This window comes from Salmo trutta, chromosome 9, assembly GCF_901001165.1.
Source record: "Salmo trutta chromosome 9, fSalTru1.1, whole genome shotgun sequence".
Lineage (NCBI taxonomy): Eukaryota > Metazoa > Chordata > Actinopteri > Salmoniformes > Salmonidae > Salmo > Salmo trutta.
Window position 1 is genome coordinate 44,215,848 of NC_042965.1, and position 21,295 is coordinate 44,237,142.

At 38.5% G+C, this 21,295-nt stretch overlaps 1 protein-coding gene across 3 annotated transcripts; it reads right to left on the reverse strand.

The window, feature by feature from the left end:
- Positions 1-4,183: 4,183 nt before the first annotated feature.
- On the reverse strand, positions 4,184-21,206 carry LOC115200634 (probable isoprenylcysteine alpha-carbonyl methylesterase ICMEL2). 3 transcript variants are annotated; one of them, XM_029763831.1, is made up of 8 exons: positions 14,627-14,895; positions 13,492-13,641; positions 12,994-13,114; positions 11,053-11,265; positions 10,756-10,839; positions 6,759-6,900; positions 5,582-5,744; positions 4,184-5,274 (listed from the first exon to the last, which is right to left on the reverse strand). In XM_029763831.1, the coding sequence occupies exons 1-8, from the start codon at positions 14,767-14,769 to the stop codon at positions 5,031-5,033; spliced, it is 1,260 nt and encodes a 419-aa protein (XP_029619691.1). In that variant the 5' UTR covers positions 14,770-14,895; the 3' UTR covers positions 4,184-5,030. The 3 variants fall into 3 exon arrangements, with proteins under 3 accessions (XP_029619691.1, XP_029619689.1, XP_029619690.1); XM_029763830.1 differs by lacking the exons at positions 4,184-5,274; positions 5,582-5,744 and adding an exon at positions 20,812-21,206 and having other exon boundaries at positions 5,786-6,900; positions 14,627-14,672; XM_029763829.1 differs by lacking the exons at positions 4,184-5,274; positions 5,582-5,744 and having other exon boundaries at positions 5,785-6,900; positions 14,627-14,900.
- Positions 21,207-21,295: the final 89 nt, after the last annotated feature.

Sequence of the window (21,295 nt, forward strand, 5' to 3'; positions counted from 1 at the left end):
CAGAGTAATTCTGACAACTACCGGAGGACGTCCTCCAACTTATCAGAGCTCTTGCAGCATGAACTGACATGTTGTCCACCCAATCAAAGGATCAGAGAATGAATATAGTACTGAAAGCTTAAGCTACAGCTAGCTAGCACTGCAGTGCATAAAATGTGGTGAGTAGTTGACTCAAAGAGAGAAAGACAATAGTTGAACAGTTTTGAACACATACATTTCTTTCAAAAATGAAGGAGAAGCGATTAGTGTCATTTTTTTCTCAGTTTCCTTAACTTAGCTAGCTAGTTTAGCCTACTCAAACACCCTGCTCGAACAGAGGGATGCTATGTTAGCTAGCTGGCTCTGACAACACAACACAACTCTTCCAAGTCAAGGTAAGCGTTTGGTTTTACTAATTTATTGCCACTGACTATACACTGTAATGTTACTGCATGATTGTAGCAGGTTTACTAACACGTTAGTTCTATTAGCTATGTTGACTACGACGTTACTTTATCTAATATGGTGACAACGATGTAGGCTGTATGTAGCGGTTTGGCTTGGAAAGGTTTTTTCTCCAGGTCACATACAGCTGATGTGTTGTTCATTGAAGTCCACAAGCGAAGGGAAAAGGTGAGAGGAGGAGAGTGCATAGATGCGAGAAGGAAAACAACGTGGCTGCTATGAAAGTGAACTGTGTTTTCGTGTGATCAGGGCTGTATTAATTTCGCAGATTCTGTTTAGAAACGTTTCTTAAACGGAAGCAAATGGAACGAAACAGGGATAAACACACCTGAATTTGTTCAATAGAAACTCTCGTTCGCAACTGTTGGACTAATGATTACATCCTAGATCAGCTAGATGCAGGCAAGAGTGTGCAAGACGCTATTGAATGTGTCACTGTCTATTACCTTAACATTTTCTCTCGACCTGTGTGCACCTACGTTGTAATCTTTCATTCATAGGCTAGGTTGTAGCAACCTCATGATGGGTACATTTTAGTATCATGTAGTAGCCTAAACCTATCGCTGTTACATTGAACCGGGTGAATGTTTTATGACAGTCATCCAATATGTTGTAATAGAAATAAGGCCGTGCTCATGGAAAAAAAAAAAAAAAAATCCTCCCTCATCATAAATAGCAGAGATCGCCACTGCAATGAACACTGTACTGGTAAAAGTCCTTCACCTATCTTTCTCCATTTTCTCCACTGCCTCAGCATATGACACCTACTGTACAACTCTGACCGTGGTAACCTCAACCTGCCTCTCTCGCACCGGACACATGCCAGGGTACTGCTTCTTTCAACGATACTACACACATTCCTTTGTCCCAAGCCCTCCTGCAAGCCAACTTTACTTATTCCTCCCGCCTGGCAAAATCACAGCTATCCTGGTCAAATCCAAGGCTAATACTCCCACCTGGTGGTTGAATTTGAGAAGACATACAATGAAGATGCGAGTCACTTCTAGTTGTGATTGTTGGCTTTCCCAGCCAACATAGCAGCATAGAATAGAATAGTATTATTATTATTTTTTTAGGCCATTAATGTGTGTTTTAAAAACATGTCATCCACATTGAGTGGATTAGTAGATTATATACTGACATTACATGCATAATGAACTTCCATGGCAGGTCATCTGACACCAAGATACTGAATACACAGTTTATGGGGGATGAGCCTGCATTAACTTATTATATTTTACCTTTATTTAACTAGGCAAGTCAGTTAAGAACAAATTCTTATTTTCAATGACGGTCTAGGAACAGTGGGTTAAACTGCCTTGTTCAGGGGCAGAACGACAGATCACTGCACTGTTTGAGTTATAAACACAAGCATTTAGCTAGGTATTACTGCACTGTTGGAGCTAGAAACACAAGCATTTAGCTAGGTATTACTGCACTGTTGGAGCTATAAACACAAGCATTTAGCTAGGTATTACTGCACTGTTTGAGCTATAAACACAAGCATTTAGCTAGGTATTACTGTTGGAGCTAGGAACACAAGCACTTAGCTAGGTATTACTGCACTGTTAGAGCTATAAACACAAGCATTTAGCTAGGTATTACTGCACTGTTGGAGCTAGAAACACAAGCATTTAGCTAGGTATTACTGCACTGTTGGAGCTAGAAACACAAGCATTTAGCTAGGTATTACTGCACTGTTGGAGCTAGAAACACAAGCATTTAGTTAGGTATCACTGCACTGTTGGAGCTTGAAACACAAGCATTTAGCTAGGTATTACTGCACTGTTGGAGCTTGAAACACAAGCATTTAGCTAGGTATTACTGCACTGTTGGAGCTAGAAACACAAGCATTTAGCTAGGTATTACTGCACTGTTGGAGCTAGAAACACAAGCATTTAGCTAGGTATTACTGCACTGTTGGAGCTAGAAACACAAGCATTTAGTTAGGTATCACTGCACTGTTGGAGCTAGAAACACAAGCATTTAGTTAGATATTACTGCACTGTTGGAGCTAGAAACACAAGCATTTAGCTAGGTATTACTGCACTGTCAGAGCTATAAACACAAGCATTTAGCTAGGTATTACTGCACTGTCAGAGCTATAAACACAAGCATTTAGCTAGGTATTACTGCACTGTTTGAGCTAGAAACACAAGCATTTAGCTAGGTATTACTGCACTGTTGGAGCTTGAAACACAAGCATTTAGTTAGGTATCACTGCACTGTTGGAGCTAGAAACACAAGCATTTAGCTAGGTATTACTGTTGGAGCTAGAAACACAAGCATTTAGTTAGGTATCACTGCACTGTTGGAGCTAGAAACACAAGCATTTAGTTAGATATTACTGCACTGTTGGAGCTAGAAACACAAGCATTTAGCTAGGTATTACTGTTGGAGCTAGAAACACAAGCATTTAGCTAGGTATCAAATCAAACTTTATTTGTCACATGCGCCGAAATACAACAAGTGTAGACTTTACCGTGAAATGCTTACTTACAAGCCCTTAACCAACAATGCAGTTCAAGAAGAAGAAAATATTTACCAAGTAGACTAAAATAAATAAAACATTTAAAAAGTAACACAACAAGAATAACATTATGAGGCTACAGTATATACAGGGGGCACCGGTACCGAGTCAGTGTGCAGGGGTACAAGTTAGTTGAAGTAATCTGTACATGTAGGTGCGGGCGAAATGACTATGCATAGGTAACAAACAAACAGCAAGTAGCAGCAGTGTACAAAAGTCTCTGGAGTCTCTGACAATTTTACGACCCGCTCCACTACAGCCCCGCCGATGTTAATGGGGGCCTGTTCGACCCGCCTTTTCCTGTAGTCCACGATCAGCTCCTTTGTCTTGCTCACATTGAGGGAGAGGTTGTTGTCCTGGCACCACACTGACAGTTCTCTGACCTCCTCCCTATAGGTCGTCTCATCGCTGTCGGTGATCAGGCCTACCACTGTTTTGTAGTCAGCAAACTTAATGATGGTGTTGGAGTCGTGTTTGGCCACTGCACTGTTGGAGCTAGAAACACAAGGATTTCACTGCACTTGCAATATCATCTGCAAATCTCTGTACGCAACCAATAAACTTTGATTTGATTTTAAGATACCAAAGGGTCTTGTGGTTCATGCTTTAGGTTCATTTGGTTCAGTAACTTCATACTCATCAAAGTAAGACAAGTTTTGTGCATCTGGGCATTTCATAAAAATTAAAAAAAAGACAAAATTTAAGACTTTTATTAAATAAATCATTACATAACTTTTAAGAGAAGACATTCAAAATGCAAAATAGAGTAATGTAATGAATACATTTCATCAGATGTAGTATGTAGTTGTTCAAACATTTAATAAACAGAAAATGTTATGTTCTCCTGGTTGACCATATTAATACAACAGATTATCAATAGAACATATACAATAGATCTGCCCCACTGTTTGGTTCTGTCCCAAATGGTACCCTTTTCCCTACATAGTGCACTGTCCATAGGGCTCTGGTCAAAAGTAGTGCACTGTGTAGGGAATAGGGTGCCATAGGGCTCTGGTCAAAAGTAGTGCACTATGTAGGGAATAAGGTGTCATAAGGCTCTGGTCAAAAGTAGTGCACTATATAGGGAATAGGGTGCCATAGGGCTCTGGTCAAAAGTAGTGCACTATGTAGGGAATAGGGTGTCCATAGGGCTCTGGTCAAAAGTAGTGCACTATATAGGGAATAGGGTGTCATAGGGCTCTGGTCAAAAGTAGTGCACTATGTAGGGAATAGGGTGCCATAGGGCTCTGGCCAAAACTATTGCACTATGTAGGGAATAGGGTGCAATTCAGGATGTGGCGTCTTAATCCACACGGGAATGTTGTCAATGCTTTGCTGAATACTAGCCCATATTACTCTGTCGGAGTGGGAGTTAACACTAACACCATTTCTATATAAAGGTTGTTGCTGGATCAATAAATCAAATGTGATTTTATAAAGCCATTTTTCTTTCTTTTTTTTTACATCAGCAGTTGTCACAAAGTGCTTTAAAGATACCCAGCCTAAAACCCTCAATGAACAAACAGTGCAGAAGCAGAAGCAGAAGCACAGTGAATATATTGGACCTTGGGATATCTCATACAGTGTTCTATACGCACCAGACTTGGTCAAATACATTTCCAATACTTTCAAATACTTGATTTAGTTGGCCTGGTACAATATAACCAATGGGATTGTCCTAAAGGTGAAAAATCTGGCACGATTATTTGGCATGTGCATTTGAGGTCTGACCAATTCGGATTTTTCTACCGGCTAATCATTTGACCAATCATATCAGCTCTGAAAAATAATCTGATGTGTAAAAATCAGGAAGGATTGTATTAAAATATCATTCAGTCTGTTTACAATCATGGAACCTTTATGAAACACACACACCAGAGATTAAAACACAGAGCTAAAACAATTTTTTTGTTTTTGTCGAAAAGTCTATATCCTGTAAATTCCAGGTATCATAATAATAATAATTAACTGGAAGAAGAAGAAAATAAAATAAAATGTAAACAAGATGAATTACAGCACATCATGAATGAATAATGTATTGTGTTAGTTGTTTCGTTCAGCAGTCACAGACCTGGCCTATGAACTTGCTGTATTCCTGTTTGATGCAGCTGTACACTGTTTTGTAGAAGTGCCTGTCTGTCGTCATGAGATCGGTGACTATCTCTGTGTGGTCCATTTTAGGCATGAGGTACAGAGACACCTTGATTGACAGGGACGTGAGCAGCTCAGAAAACCTCTGGGAAGATTCCATCGGAACTATGATGTCGTTGGTCCCGTGAAGCAAGCAGAAAGGTGGCACTCTGTGGAATTGACCATATTATGAGTTGGTAGTTGACACACACACAAAATAGTAGTAGAGGTGCTGACTAACAGACTAGCCCTGTAGAACCAAACAGGAATGATAGACAACCGGTTATTTCTCTCAAATCAATCAATCTTCCACTAAAAAAACTGAAAATTCTAATAAGAAATCATATTTCCTGGGTTGGCATTCACCTATTTGTTCTTGTCCGGTGTATTTATTGGGGTTAGGATCGTCGGAAACCTTAGCTATCGAATCAGTTTTATCGTCAATGTCTGTATAGTATTGCAGCGTCTTCATCCTACCTTTTCAGTTGTTCCTCGCTGAATTTCTTCAGTAGGTGTGTTGGTGAGTAATAAGGGAAGTTCTCCACTCCGTTCATGGCTTTGTGCATCGTAGAGACATACTCCACAGCTCTCATCTGTTCATGTTCGTAGTGGTCCATGATGTTGTACACTCCACTCAAACCTGAACAGAGAACAGACACCATGTCGTAGAAGGGGGGGGGGGGAATTAAGATATTTGAAGGAACTTTTATTTTTCTTAAATCTAAATTCAATGTAATACAACACAACTTCCTGTTTTTCATTTGATCATGGAATAAAGCCTGAGCTTAAAAACAAGAAAATCTCATCAATGCGGAGACAAATGTTGAGCTGTCTGATTGTCTAAGACAATATCTATAAACCACGTAGTGACCTGTAACTCTATAAACCACATAGTGACCTGTAACTCTATAAACCACATAGTGACCTGTAACTCTATAAACCACGTAGTGACCTGTAACTCTATAAACCACATAGTGACCTGTAACTCTATAAACCACATAGTGACCTGTAACTCTATAAACCACATAGTGACCTGTAACTCTATAAACCACATAGTGACCTGTAACTCTATAAACCACATAGTGACCTGTAACTCTATAAACCACATAGTGACCTGTAACTCTATAAACCACATAGTGACCTGTAACTCTATAAACCACATAGTGACCTGTAACTCTATAAACCACATAGTGACCTGTAACTCTATAAACCACGTAGTGACCTGTAACTCTATAAACCCCGTAGTGACCTGTAACTCTATAAACCACATAGTGACCTGTAACTCTATAAACCCCGTATTGACCTGTAACTCTATAAACCACATAGTGACCTGTAACTTTATAAACCACGTAGTGACCTGTAACTCTATAAACCACATAGTGACCTGTAACTCTATAAACCACGTATTGACCTGTAACTCTATAAACCACATAGTGACCTGTAACTCTATAAACCACATAGTGACCTGTAACTCTATAAACCACATAGTGACCTGTAACTCTATAAACCACATAGTGACCTGTAACTCTATAAACCCCGTATTGACCTGTAACTCTATAAACCACATAGTGACCTGTAACTCTATAAACCACATAGTGACCTGTAACTCTATAAACCCCGTATTGACCTGTAACTCTATAAACCCCGTAGTGACCTGTAACTCCTCTGATTGCCATGGTGATCTCTGTCTGCTTCTTGGCATCTATAAAGAGCTCGTCTCGTCCCTCGACCATGAACAGGACGGTTAGAGCTGCTAGGTGAGCCCCAGCGGAGTGGCCGATTAACACAATGTTATCCTGAAAAGACAACATGGTGGACATCAATACCTGTTAACTGTTTATTACCCACTTTATAAACTAACAATTAACAGTTTATGAACGACTAACACAATGTTATTCTGCAACAGGCACGGGGGTGAATATCAACCAATGTGTTATAAGTGCTTACTACACATTCATATATATATGTACTGATAATGTAGTATTTATATATCTATAACTATAAGCCCTTTATAAATCATATATAGGGACTATTAACAGAATGTTATCCTGCACAAAGAGAGAACGAGCACAGGAGTGTTACTGTCAACAGTGCATTTATGAACAGTCTTCAGTAAAGGGCGAATACAAAAACTTCCACTAAAGTCACATTTTTCATTTATTATCCAATTGATATCAATGCAAGACTAAGTGACAATTATAATTAAGTAGAAGTGAAGATTATAATTAAGTAGAAGTGAGGATTATAATTGAGAAGAAGTGAGGATTATAATTAAGAAGAAGTGAGAATTATAATCAAGTAGAAGTGAGGATTATAATTAAGTAGAAGTGAGGATTATAATTAAGTAGAAGTGAGGATTATAATTAAGTAGAAGTGAGGATTATAATCAAGTAGAAGTGAGGATTATAATTAAGTAGAAGTGAGGATTATAATTAAGTAGAAGTGAGGATTATAATTAAGTAGAAGTGAGGATTATAATCAAGTAGAAGTGAGGATTATAATTAAGTAGAAATGAGGATTATAATCAAGTAGAAGTGAGGATTATAATTAAGAAGAAGTGAGGATTATAATTAAGTAGAAGTGAGGATTATAATTAAGTAGAAGTGAGGATTATAATTAAGTAGAAGTGAGGATTATAATTAAGTAGAAGTGAGGATTATAATTAAGTAGAAGTGAGGATTATAATCAAGTAGAAGTGAGGATTATAATTAAGTAGAAATGAGGATTATAATTAAGAAGAAGTGAGGATTATAATCAAGTAGAAGTGAGGATTATAATTAAGTAGAAGTGAGGATTATAATTAAGTAGAAGTGAGGATTATAATTAAGTAGAAATGAGGATTATAATTAAGAAGAAGTGAGGATTATAATTAAGTAGAAATGAGGATTATAATTAAGAAGAAGTGAGGATTATAATTAAGTAGAAGTGAGGATTATAATTAAGTAGAAGTGAGGATTATAATTAAGTAGAAGTGAGGATTATAATCAAGTAGAAGTGAGGATTATAATTAAGTAGAAGTGAGGATTATAATTAAGTAGAAATGAGGATTATAATTAAGAAGAAGTGAGGATTATAATTAAGAAGAAGTGAGGATTATAATTAAGTAGAAATGAGGATTATAATTAAGAAGAAGTGAGGATTATAATTAAGAAGAAGTGAGGATTATAATTAAGTAGAAATGAGGATTATAATTAAGAAGAAGTGAGGATTATAATTAAGAAGAAGTGAGGATTATAATTAAGTAGAAATGAGGATTATAATTAAGAAGAAGTGAGGATTATAATTAAGTAGAAATGAGGATTATAATTAAGAAGAAGTGGCCCCTATGATATCAACCAATGTGTTATAACTGTAGACCTGGACTTCAACCACTGTATGCATCACTTTTTCTATTTGTATTTATTTCACCTTTATTTAACCAGGTAGGCTAGTTGAGAACAAGTCCTTTATTTAACCAGGTAGGCTAGTTGAGAACAAGTCCTTTATTTAACCTGGTAGGCTAGTTGAGAACAAGTCCTTTATTTAACCAGGTAGGCTAGTTGAGAACAAGTCCTTTATTTAACCAGGTAGGCTAGTTGAGAACAAGTCCTTTATTTAACCAGGTAGGCTAGTTGAGAACAAGTCCTTTATTTAACCAGGTAGGCTAGTTGAGAACAAGTCCTTTATTTAACCAGGTAGGCTAGTTGAGAACAAGTCCTTTATTTAACCAGGTAGGCTAGTTGAGAACAAGTCCTTTATTTAACCAGGTAGACTAGTTGAGAACAAGTCCTTTATTTAACCAGGTAGGCTAGTTGAGAACAAGTCCTTTATTTAACCAGGTAGGCTAGTTGAGAACAAGTCCTTTATTTAACCAGGTAGGCTAGTTGAGAACAAGTCCTTTATTTAACCAGGTAGGCTAGTTGAGAACAAGTCCTTTATTTAACCAGGTAGGCTAGTTGAGAACAAGTCCTTTATTTAACCAGGTAGGCTAGTTGAGAACAAGTCCTTTATTTAACCAGGTAGGCTAGTTGAGAACAAGTCCTTTATTTAACCAGGTAGGCTAGTTGAGAACAAGTCCTTTATTTAACCAGGTAGGCTAGTTGAGAACAAGTCCTTTATTTAACCAGGTAGGCTAGTTGAGAACAAGTCCTTTATTTAACCAGGTAGGCTAGTTGAGAACAAGTCCTTTATTTAACCAGGTAGGCTAGTTGAGAACAAGTCCTTTATTTAACCAGGTAGGCTAGTTGAGAACAAGTCCTTTATTTAACCAGGTAGGCTAGTTGAGAACAAGTCCTTTATTTAACCTGGTAGGCTAGTTGAGAACAAGTCCTTTATTTAACCAGGTAGGCTAGTTGAGAACAAGTCCTTTATTTAACCTGGTAGGCTAGTTGAGAACAAGTCCTTTATTTAACCTGGTAGGCTAGTTGAGAACAAGTCCTTTATTTAACCAGGTAGGCTAGTTGAGAACAAGTCCTTTATTTAACCAGGTAGGCTAGTTGAGAACAAGTCCTTTATTTAACCAGGTAGGCTAGTTGAGAACAAGTCCTTTATTTAACCAGGTAGGCTAGTTGAGAACAAGTCCTTTATTTAACCAGGTAGGCTAGTTGAGAACAAGTCCTTTATTTAACCAGGTAGGCTAGTTGAGAACAAGTCCTTTATTTAACCAGGTAGGCTAGTTGAGAACAAGTCCTTTATTTAACCAGGTAGGCTAGTTGAGAACAAGTCCTTTATTTAACCTGGTAGGCTAGTTGAGAACAAGTCCTTTATTTAACCAGGTAGGCTAGTTGAGAACAAGTCCTTTATTTAACCAGGTAGCCTAGTTGAGAACAAGTCCTTTATTTAACCAGGTAGGCTAGTTGAGAACAAGTCCTTTATTTAACCAGGTAGGCTAGTTGAGAACAAGTCCTTTATTTAACCAGGTAGGCTAGTTGAGAACAAGTCCTTTATTTAACCAGGTAGGCTAGTTGAGAACAAGTCCTTTATTTAACCTGGTAGGCTAGTTGAGAACAAGTCCTTTATTTAACCAGGTAGGCTAGTTGAGAACAAGTCCTTTATTTAACCAGGTAGGCTAGTTGAGAACAAGTCCTTTATTTAACCAGGTAGGCTAGTTGAGAACAAGTCCTTTATTTAACCTGGTAGGCTAGTTGAGAACAAGTCCTTTATTTAACCTGGTAGGCTAGTTGAGAACAAGTCCTTTATTTAACCTGGTAGGCTAGTTGAGAACAAGTCCTTTATTTAACCTGGTAGGCTAGTTGAGAACAAGTCCTTTATTTAACCTGGTAGGCTAGTTGAGAACAAGTCCTTTATTTAACCAGGTAGGCTAGTTGAGAACAAGTCCTTTATTTAACCAGGTAGGCTAGTTGAGAACAAGTCCTTTATTTAACCAGGTAGGCTAGTTGAGAACAAGTCCTTTATTTAACCAGGTAGGCAAGTTGAGAACAAGTTCTCATTTACAACTGCGACCTGGCCAAGATAAAGCAAAGCAGTGCGACACAAACAACAACACAGAGTTACACATGGAATAAACAAACGTACAGTCAATAACACAATAGAAAAACTCTATATACAGAGTGTGCAAATGGCGTGAGGAGGTAAGACAATAAATAGGCCATAGTAGCGAAGTAATTGCAATTTATCAAATTAACACTGGAGTGATAGATGAGCAGACTTACTTTGTCAAAGTTGAATTTATGGCCGCTGTCCCTCGCCCAAATGAGACAGTCCGCAATATCTTGAACCATACACAAAACATTACCCTGGAAAGAAGATTAAGGTGAAATGCAATGTGTACGCTCGCTCACTGAATACAACAGGGACTGCATATTTTTGGTCTATTGTATCTGTCCCTATGCAAAAAATATATATATATATAAAAAATAAATATATTTAAACTAGAAAAGGTGCATTTTCTAAAGAATATTTGTGTGCTTGCTGCAGCTGTTTTTTTTATGGTAGTGGAGGAGTCTTACCTTTGGATAGGTGCAATAGTCGGGGCAGATCACCGTTGCGCTGAGCTCCTTAGCCATCTGCATGGCCAGTAGACAGTATATGGACCTCTCCCCTGAACCCCAGGCTCCCCCGTATATAAACACTACCACAGGCACCGGTCCACTGCCTGGCTGGCCCACCGTGGGAGAATAATACAAATCCAGCTTGTTGCTACGACGCCCAAACCTGATGCCCTTTAGGAGGAGGAGGAGGAGGAGAGAGGGAGGAGAAGAGCGTGTGCAGTGAGCTTTCACATTCATTTATAATGAGGTACAGTACATAATGGTTTTGTAAAATATTTCAAAGAAATGCACTAATAATCAGCTATACACAGTCAGGGTGATCCTGAGTATTTTTCTCCGCTCATACAAGACTAATAAAGGCTTATTTCACCAATATTATATATTTTTAAGTAATATACAGTACCAGTCAAAAGTTTGGACACACCTACTCATTCCAGGGTCTTTCTTAATTTTTTACTATTTTCTACATTGTAGAATAATAGTGAAGACATCAAAACTATGAAATAACACATTTGGAATCATGTAGAGACAATGCCAAGAGTGTGCAAAGCTGTCATCAAGGCGGCTAAGGTGGCTACTTTGAAGAATCTCAAATATAACATATATTTTGATTTGTTTAACTTTTTGTTGTTGTTGGTTACTACATGATTCCATATGTGTTATTTCATAGAGTTGATGTCTTCACTGTTATTCTACAATGTAGAAAATAGTAAAATAAAAAAGTAAGAAAAGCCCTTGAATGAGTAGCTGTGTCCAAACGTTTGTCTGATATTTTATATATATATATTTTATTTTATTTCCATTTATCCGTTTGTGCTTTAGCACCTTACTTCCCACGGCTATGGAAAAGACAGCAGCCCAAGACCAGCAATGTTGGAAAACTGGGACAAACTTACCTTTTCATAATGATTGGGGTTTTCTACATTACCTTTTCATAATGATTGGGGGGTTTTTTACATTACCTTTTCATAATGATTGGGGTTTTCTACATTACCTTTTCATAATGATTGGGGTTTTCTACATTACCTTTTCATAATGATTGGGGTTTTTTACATTACCTTTTCATAATGATTGGGGTTTCTACATTACCTTTTCATAATGATTGGGGGGGGTTCTACATTGCCTTTTCATAATGATTGGGGTGTTTCTACATTACCTTTTCATAATGATTTGGGGGGGGGTTCTACATTACCTTTTCATAATGATTGGGGTTTTCTACATTACCTTTTCATAATGATTGGGGGTTTCTACATTACCTTTTCATAATGATTGGGGTTTTCTACATTACCTTTTCATAATGATTGGGGGTTTCTACATTACCTTTTCATAATGATTGGGGGTTTCTACATTACCTTTTCATAATGATTGGGGTTTCTACATTACCTTTTCATAATGATTGGGGGTTTCTACATTACCTTTTCATAATGATGGTTTTTTTTTACATTACCTTTTCATAGTGATTGGGGTTTCTACATTACCTTTTCATAATGATTGGGGGTTTCTACATTACCTTTTCATAATGATTGGGGGTTTCTACATTACCTTTTCATAATGATTGGGGGTTTCTACATTACCTTTTCATAATGCTTGGGGTTTTCTACATTACCTTTTCATAATGATTGGGGGTTTCTACATTACCTTTTCATAATGATTGGGGGTTTCTACATTACCTTTTCATAATGCTTGGGGGTTTCTACATTACCTTTTCATAATGCTTGGGGGTTTTCTACATTACCTTTTCATAATGCTTGGGGGGTTTCTACATTACCTTTTCATAATGATTGGGGGTTTCTACATTACCTTTTCATAATGCTTGTGGTTTTCTCCATTACTTTTTCATAATGCTTGGGGGGGGTTTCTACATTACCTTTTCATAATGCTTGTGGTTTTCTACATTACCTTTTCATAATGCTTGTGGTTTTCTACATTCTTGTACCAGGACTTCCACTGGAAGTAGAGTTTGCCGTACTGGAAGTATTTCAGCATCTCCAGCACAGCTCTAGTCAGACAGTATATCCGCCTGGGGAGAGGACACACACACACACACACACACACACACACACACACACACACACACACACACACACACACACACACACGTACATCTCAGAACCGATGAATAAATATGAGTCCTGCTTGCCAGACTCTTTGCGTAGGAAGAGACTATAAAAATCAGAACCTCATAACAATGTTTATGTCCCAAATGGCACCCTATTCCCTATATAGTGCACTACTTTTGACCAGGGCCCTATGGCACCCTATTCCCTATATAGTGCACTACTTTTGACCATGGCCCATAGGGTTCTGGTGCTCTATGTAGGGAATAGGGTGCCATTCAGGACACACACACAACAATATATCATTGAAGATAATAGTAGCGCTGGAATGTTAAATTACCTTGGCTTCAGAGCCTCGATGTACTTTTTATAGCCTGGCTTGTTAGGCCAGCCATACATCCACTGGGCTACGAGAGAGATGGAGTAGGGGATGCCCACTAACAAGGCCCCTGCAGCCATGGGTAGAGACATGTTGTACTTGAGGCCAATCCTAGAGAACAACACACGGAGAGAGAGGAGGAGGGAGAGAGAGGAGGGAGAGAGAGGGGGAGGGAGAGAGAGGAGGGAGAGAGGCACACGGAGAGAGAGGAGGAGGGAGAGAGGCACAGAGAGGAGAGAGGGGGAGAGAGAGACAGAACGAGAGACAGAGAAGGAGAGAAGGAGAGTGAGACACATAGCGAGAGGGAGAGAGAGAAGGAGAGACAGAGACAGAGCGAGAGACAGAGAGAGAGAGGGGGAGAGAGAGAGACAAAGTGAGAGACAGAGAGAAGGAGAGAAGGAGAGTGAGACATAGCGAGAGGGGGAGAGACAGAGAGAGAGAAGGAGAGAGGGAGAGAGAGAAGGAGAGAGAGACAGAGACATAGAGCGAGAGAGAGAGGGAGAGAAGGAGAGAGACAGAGACAGAGTGAGAGGGCGAGAGACAGAGAGAGAAGGAGAGGAGAGAGAGACAGAGACATAGAGCGAGAGGGAGGGAAGGAGAGAGAGACACATAGCGAGAGACAGAGGGAGGAGAGAGGAGAGAGGAGAGAGAGACATAGAGGGGGGGTTAGTAATCACTGTTGCATAATAATATGCCAGTTCATGGCTCCCGAGTGGTGCAGAGGTCTAAGGCACTGCATCTCTGTGCAAGAGGCGTCACTACAGTCCCTGGTTCGAATCCAGGCTGTATGACATCCGGCTGTGATTGGGAGTCAAATAGGGTGACGCACAATTGGCCCAGCGTCATCCGGGTTTGGCCAGGGGTAGACCGTCATTGTAAAATAAGAATTTGTTCTTAATTGACTTGCCTGGTTAAATAAAATACAAAATAACAATAATCAAGATAAGCTATTGAATGGCACTGGTAAGTAAAACATGCTGAGTATGCTTCTCACATGTTAATGACGAGTTAGCAAACTACTGAAAATAGTCATGTAGAGTATTGAATGGCACTGGTATACAAGTGAACGTGTTATTTTGAGTGTGCTAGTACTCACATATTTAGTGATCCAAGTTGAGACGCTGTATCTGCGGGACTGTTTCCTGTAAGAGGAAGGCAAAGCATGACAGACAATGTTAGACTATTCGACCAACTGCTCCGTAGAAGATTCAAATAACCAAGGTCCAGACCAAGGACCATGATGAGTTAATTCTTTGGAGCAGGTGTCTTAAGTGCCGGTGTGGAACAAAAAGCTGTTTGCTCCACAGTAAGCAGAGGGAGACTGGAAAAGTACTGTTCGAGGTTCAACTATGCAATTGAGTTCTAAAGTTTCAAAATTCCAAATTCCATTCCGCTATGATAAGTTATCTGTAGACCAGCTCTGGGTCAAGGTGCCCTGAACCAGAGCCAACCTAGCTGAAGGTAGGGCAAACCCGTTTTGGTGATTTCTGGTATATCATCAAAATAAATAAATCGCAGCACGTTTTAGGAGTCATTCAGCAGTTTAAAAAAAAAATTATATACCTGATTTAAAGTACAATACCATTGGAAATTAATATTGAAAGTTCAATTTATATTGCTAAAACTTAAGTTGATAATGATGCTGTCCTGCTTCATGTTGACAAGATATTTTGATAAATGTAAAAAAAAATAAACACAGTTTTAAGGTGACCCAATCAATAACCATTATGTAGAACCAGTTTGTGATATATTGAAAACATAAAACAATGTCCATCTACACATACAGTACCTGTGGAACAGTAGCAATTATAATACTTTTAGTTTTTTTTTCAAAACAAGCACCTTATGAACTGCACACATACAACTACCTCTTCCCCTACTGTATTTATTTATTTTCCTCCTTTGCACCCCATTATTTCCATTTCTACTTTGCACTTTCTTCAACTACAAATCTACCATTCCAGTGTTTTACTTGCTATATTGTATTTACTTTGCCACCATGGCCTTTTTTTTGCCTTTACCTCCCTTATCTCACATCATTTGCTCACATTGTATATAGACTTATTTTTCTACTGTATTATTGACTGTATGTTTGTTTTTACTCCATGTGTAACTCTGTGTTGTTGTATGTGTCGAACTGCTTTGCTTTATCTTGGCCAGGTCGCAGTTGTAAATGAGAACTTGTTCTCAACTAGCCTACCTGGTTAAATAAAGGTGAAATAAATAAAATAAAATAAAAAATACCAAAACCCCTGTTGTTTTGACACTTGGCAATAAATATCTGATATTGATTAGGGGGGAAATAAGGTTGTACGTGCTGTTGAAAAAACAAACAAACACACAACTAAAAAAGCACATGGTTAGAGAACAACCAGCAGAAGACAGTGAGATACATTTTTATAGTGATGCATTTTGATTTGGGGGAAATCGCCCAAAACGGAAAGAGAAACGCAACACTTATTTGTCAACAAATCATATCGATATCACTCTGACGTCAATTACGCGAGAGGTGGAGATGAGGTTGCACGTCCTGTTGAAACTAACACAGCTCAACAACAACAAAAACACACGGAATCTGGGAATAATGTGTACATCACTGGTCAGAGGACAATTTGTAGAAAGCGGCTAGCTGCATTTTGAAGTGTTTCATTTTGATTAAAGTTGGCCAACAATGCTGTAAGGCAACACTTTTTGTTGTTGTTTGTTGTTATTTTAGATATCACGCTGAAATCAATAACACTGTTTAAACTAACACTCTTCAAAGGCCACAGGGAAACTTGGAATAACCTATGTACATGGTTGATTAAATGAGAACTTGTTTTATATCTATGTTTTGGAATTGTGAATGTTGATTCCGGGAGGCTGCCGTGCATGGCCTGCTCTAGCATTTTGGGGGCCCTAGGCGAGATTTGGTTTGGGGGCCTGTCAAGCCAATTAATGTCCCCCTGCCATGAAGTGCCCCCCCCCCCCCCCCCTATTAGTGTCCGTTGCTATATCAACGGTGTGATGGCATAATGCGTTGTATTTTGGATATCATTACAACCTAAATATAGTTATTTCCCTGTGGCTCAGTTGGTAGAGCATGGTGTGTGCAACGCCAGGGTTGTGGGTTCGATTCCCACGGGGGACCAAAACAAAAACAAATGCATGAAATGAAATGTATGCATTCACTACTGTAAGTCGCTCTGGATAAGAGCGTCTGCTAAATGACTAAAAATGTTATTTTCATCTTGCTATGCAAACAAAGTTTATTTCCGCGACAAAAATCGCTGTTTGAACTTGTTTTTGTTTAGTAAGATGAATTACTTCAAACTACTTTTGTGTACCATGTTAACATTTCAACATAAAATTCATGTCTTAAATGTTGCTACGTTTTTGGAAATGGCAAAGGAAATGAGTAATCTGCTTGACACATTAAAGTTATTTATCTTACAGATCAGGAAGTCAGCTAATTTCCACTCCATTCATATGCAAATCGGTTTGAGTCATAAACTGGCTTATCTGACTGTCATGTTTATATTTTATCCTGCCCTTCCCTTATCTACACTGAAATAATTTAATTTCAGTAGTCCTCTATTACAATTCATTTTTGTTCTATCTCTCATAGCTCATTAGCACCCCCTTGCAGTTGAATATATATGTATCTATTGTAGGTCCCAGGATAAAACAATGAATAATGTTGAACTAATAAATACCATCAAAGGATACGTTACAATTTACAACAATGGACATCTTTGTGAAACAGCTGTGAAAACCAACCTGGCAATATTTAAGATTTAAATATATAAACTTTGATATTTTCTTGGTACACTTGTGTCATTCATTTATTTTCACAGATGTTTTTTTTTGTACACTCATATGGTAATCAGACTGAAATAGTGAATTCTGGTGTGTGGAATAGAGAGGGTGCTGTGTGGGTGGGAGTGTCACGGTTGTCGAAAGGAGGAGCGGACCAAAGTGCAGCGTGTGTGTCGTTCCACATTTTATTTACACTGTGAAACTATGCAAATACATATAAATAAACTGAATAACAAAAACAACAAACCGTGACGCAGAGTTAACATACACGTACTCAAAAAACAATCTCCCACAAACCCAGGGGGGAAAAACATCTACTTAAGTATGATCTCCAATTAGAGACAACGAGGACCAGCTGCCTCTAATTGGAGATCATCCCAATCAAAAACCCAACATAGAAATACAAAACTAGAACCTGACAACATAGAAAAACTAAACTAGAAAACCACCCCTGTCACACCCTGACCTACTCTACCATAGAAAATAACAGGACGTGACAGGGAGGTTCTGCCTGTTACTTGTTCTCAACAGGCAGCCAGTCTCAGAAGGGAGACTTAAAGAGGGGCACTGCTAATCTCTTTGTTCTGAGTGTTTGCAGTGCTAGTGTTTTTAGTTCATCTGTGTATCTCACATACAGTATTATGTGCCCAGTATGATAGAGCAAGAACACTTTCTAGCAACAGCCTTAGCAACGGAAGCTAGAACTCATCGAATCCCATTGTGACACGGGGGGGGGGGGGGGCACTATTTGGTAGGGGGCACTAGCAGGGGGACACTATTTGGCAGGGGGGCACTATTTGGCAGGGGGGCACTATTTGGCATCTACACATTTTGCACATTGGGCATAGATAAAATGTCCTGCAATTCTACACATTTTCCCATTAACCTATGTCACGTTAATGATATCTGAGAGTGACTAACAAAATCAAGTCGGTATTCAGCCATGATTACTACACGTTTAGATAACTAAGCTAGACTAACTGGCTACCATTCTAAGAATTGTTAGCTGACATGTGCTAATTGAGTGACTAGTGGAAAAATAGCTGATTCACAATTACATTTTTGAACTTGCACCATGTTTATTGTACTATTCTAACACACAACAAACAGTAAGTTGTGTCCCGGACTGTTCCCTAGCGACCGGGGGCCCTAAGCGATCGTTTATGCCTGGAGCCAGCCCTGCTGCCATCACGGAAAAGTTAAAAATAAATAAAAATAAAAACACTTTATCTATTACTTTAAACGAATCACCGTGTAACATAGGATAGCAACAGTAACAACGGTTGGCTGCTATATAAGTGATAGTTTGACTTTCAAATCAATGTATTCGTCGTGTGTGACAAACGCCTTTTATAGAGAGATCCCCAGTCTAAGTCCTGGGCTCCCCAAGCGTGTGATAAAATCAACGGTAAACAACCAAATATATTGATCTTTTACAAGCAATTAATATTATGTCATTGTGATTTTTAATTTAATTTTATTTAACCTTTATTTAACTAGGCAAGTCAGTTAAGAATAAATTCTTATTTTCAAAAGTATACACTTGTATACTAACTTCACCAATCCGAAGGAAAAAAAGGACGTGTACTTCCACAAAATTTTATGGGGTGAAAATGCAAGCTTGTGTAAGACAGTAACACAAACTGTCCACATTAGGGTAAAAAAAAAAAGGGATAAAACGAAGGGATAAAAGGGATAAACGTCGACGTTCTGTACATTTACCTTGGAAATAATGGACGCCGCAGCGGGATGAAACGAAGCCAAAATAATTCAACACGATTGTATACACTGACTATACCAAACATTAGGAACACCTTCCTGATATTGAGTTGCAACCAGAACAGAACAGCCTCAATTCATCGGGGACATGGACTCTACACTGTGTCGAAAGCGTTTCCACAGGGATGCTGGCCCACGTTGACTCCAATGCTTCCGACAGTTGTGTCAAGTTAGCTGGATGTCCTTTGGGTAGTGGACCATTCTTGATACACACGGGAAACTGTTGAGCGTGAAAAACCCCAGCAGTGTTGCAGTTCTTCACACAAGTTGGGTGCGCCTGGCACATACTAAAGGCACTTAAATATTTTGTCTTGCCCATTCACCCTCTGAATGGCACACATTCTCAATTGTCTCAAGGCTTAAAAATCATTTAACTTGTCTCCTCCCCTTCATCTACACTGATTGAAGTGGATTTAACAGGTGACATCAATAAGGGATCATAACTTTCACCTAGATTCACCTGGTCAATCTATGTCATGGAACCTGTGGCTCAGTTGGTAGAGCATGGTTTATTTTTTACAATGCATGAAATGAAATGTATGCATTCACTACTGTAAGTCGTTCTGGATAAGAGCGTCTGCTAAAATGACTAAAATGTCAAATGTAAACAGCAGGCGTTCTTAATGTTTTGTCCACTCAGTGTACGTTGCCCACTCACAAACTTTTGCAACAATCACATCTACTTCTCAATCATTTAACAATTTAACCGGGCGCTTTAGGCTAGAGTCTCCACAGTGTCTGTACCGTAGGCTGAACGTCCCTACTATCTGTAGGCTATCTTATGATTGGCATAGCAGCTAAATGCATTATAGTGCATGAAATAGAAAGAAATGGACCAGTGAGCAGTAGTATGTGGAGTCTTTTTGTTGGATTGACAGACAACGAAAGATGGTAAATATGGTCTGTGTCTGATGATTTTAGATTTTTTTTGTTTAATTGTATTAATTTGATTTATTTTAGATTTTTTTTTTTTTTTTATTATACAAAATTATCAACAATTTACATCCTTACATCATACACGTCTAACAAAACAAAAACACAGGTAAATCTAGAAAATACTGAATACATACAAATTCAAGTGCAATTGTATTCACTCAGAAAAAAAATCTTATTTATAATGATTAACGAAGATATTATTCAGTATGGATAAGTCTTAACAAGATGATTAAATTCAATCAAAAACATTTGTTATTTTGGTATAGAATTCTGGAATTTTTGTTTGTGTATAAAGTATTTGGCAACAAGAATAAAAAAAATAAAAAATCCACAATCATTTCAATGGTCTTGTTATCATTGCAATAGTAACATGTTAAATCCTTCATGTCAAAAACATGGGTAGTGTTGACAAAGTGTCTGTGTTTGATGAACGCCACATTGTAGCACGCAGTCCTGACGCCCGACCAGACATGCGGAAATTACCTTCGTTCGCAGCTGCTATTACTGCGACCTCTACTGTAAAGTCCACCTAACTGCATGATTTTACTAATCCGCGATGGATATGCGGTATAACACAATACCGGAGCTAGCTACAATATTTTATTCAAGAAGATATCAGATATTCTTTCCATTATGTTGCTACATAACTAACTGACCGAATAGTGGCACATATTAATGAATACAGTAGCCTACCAGACAACATGTAAGTCTATGTTATGCACCGTTACATATATCAGCCTTTTTCTCTTTCTTCTAGAAACAACTTACCGTTTAGACGGGGTATTGTACTAGGCTACAATGTGTCTTCTTAGGCCTATTGATGTAGGAATAGAAGGGGGTGGTGTTTGTAAAATGTCAAACTGAGGTAAGAAAATAGTGTCGTTTTGAATCCCCAAATGACCGACTTCATTGATCATCTGTCAAGGCAGGAAAGCATCTCAAAACAGAGCGGAAAATCTTCACAAATACGTCACAATTAAACTCGTATTATTTCGTATTATTTCGTATTATTTCGCTATCCGAAGTATTATCTTGTCATTACAGGTTTCGGAAAGGAACTAGGTTTTTTATTCCATCATCATAATGGTATTATTTTATAACAACAGGATTCCGGTGTTAGGGTATTCGATGTCCGCTGTGCGCCACATTATTCGTTCCCATTGGTTATTATTCTTAGAAGGCAGGACTACTAGTCACCGTACTCTGAGGTTTGATTGGCTGGGTTAGTTGTCATTCTGCACACTGTTTTATT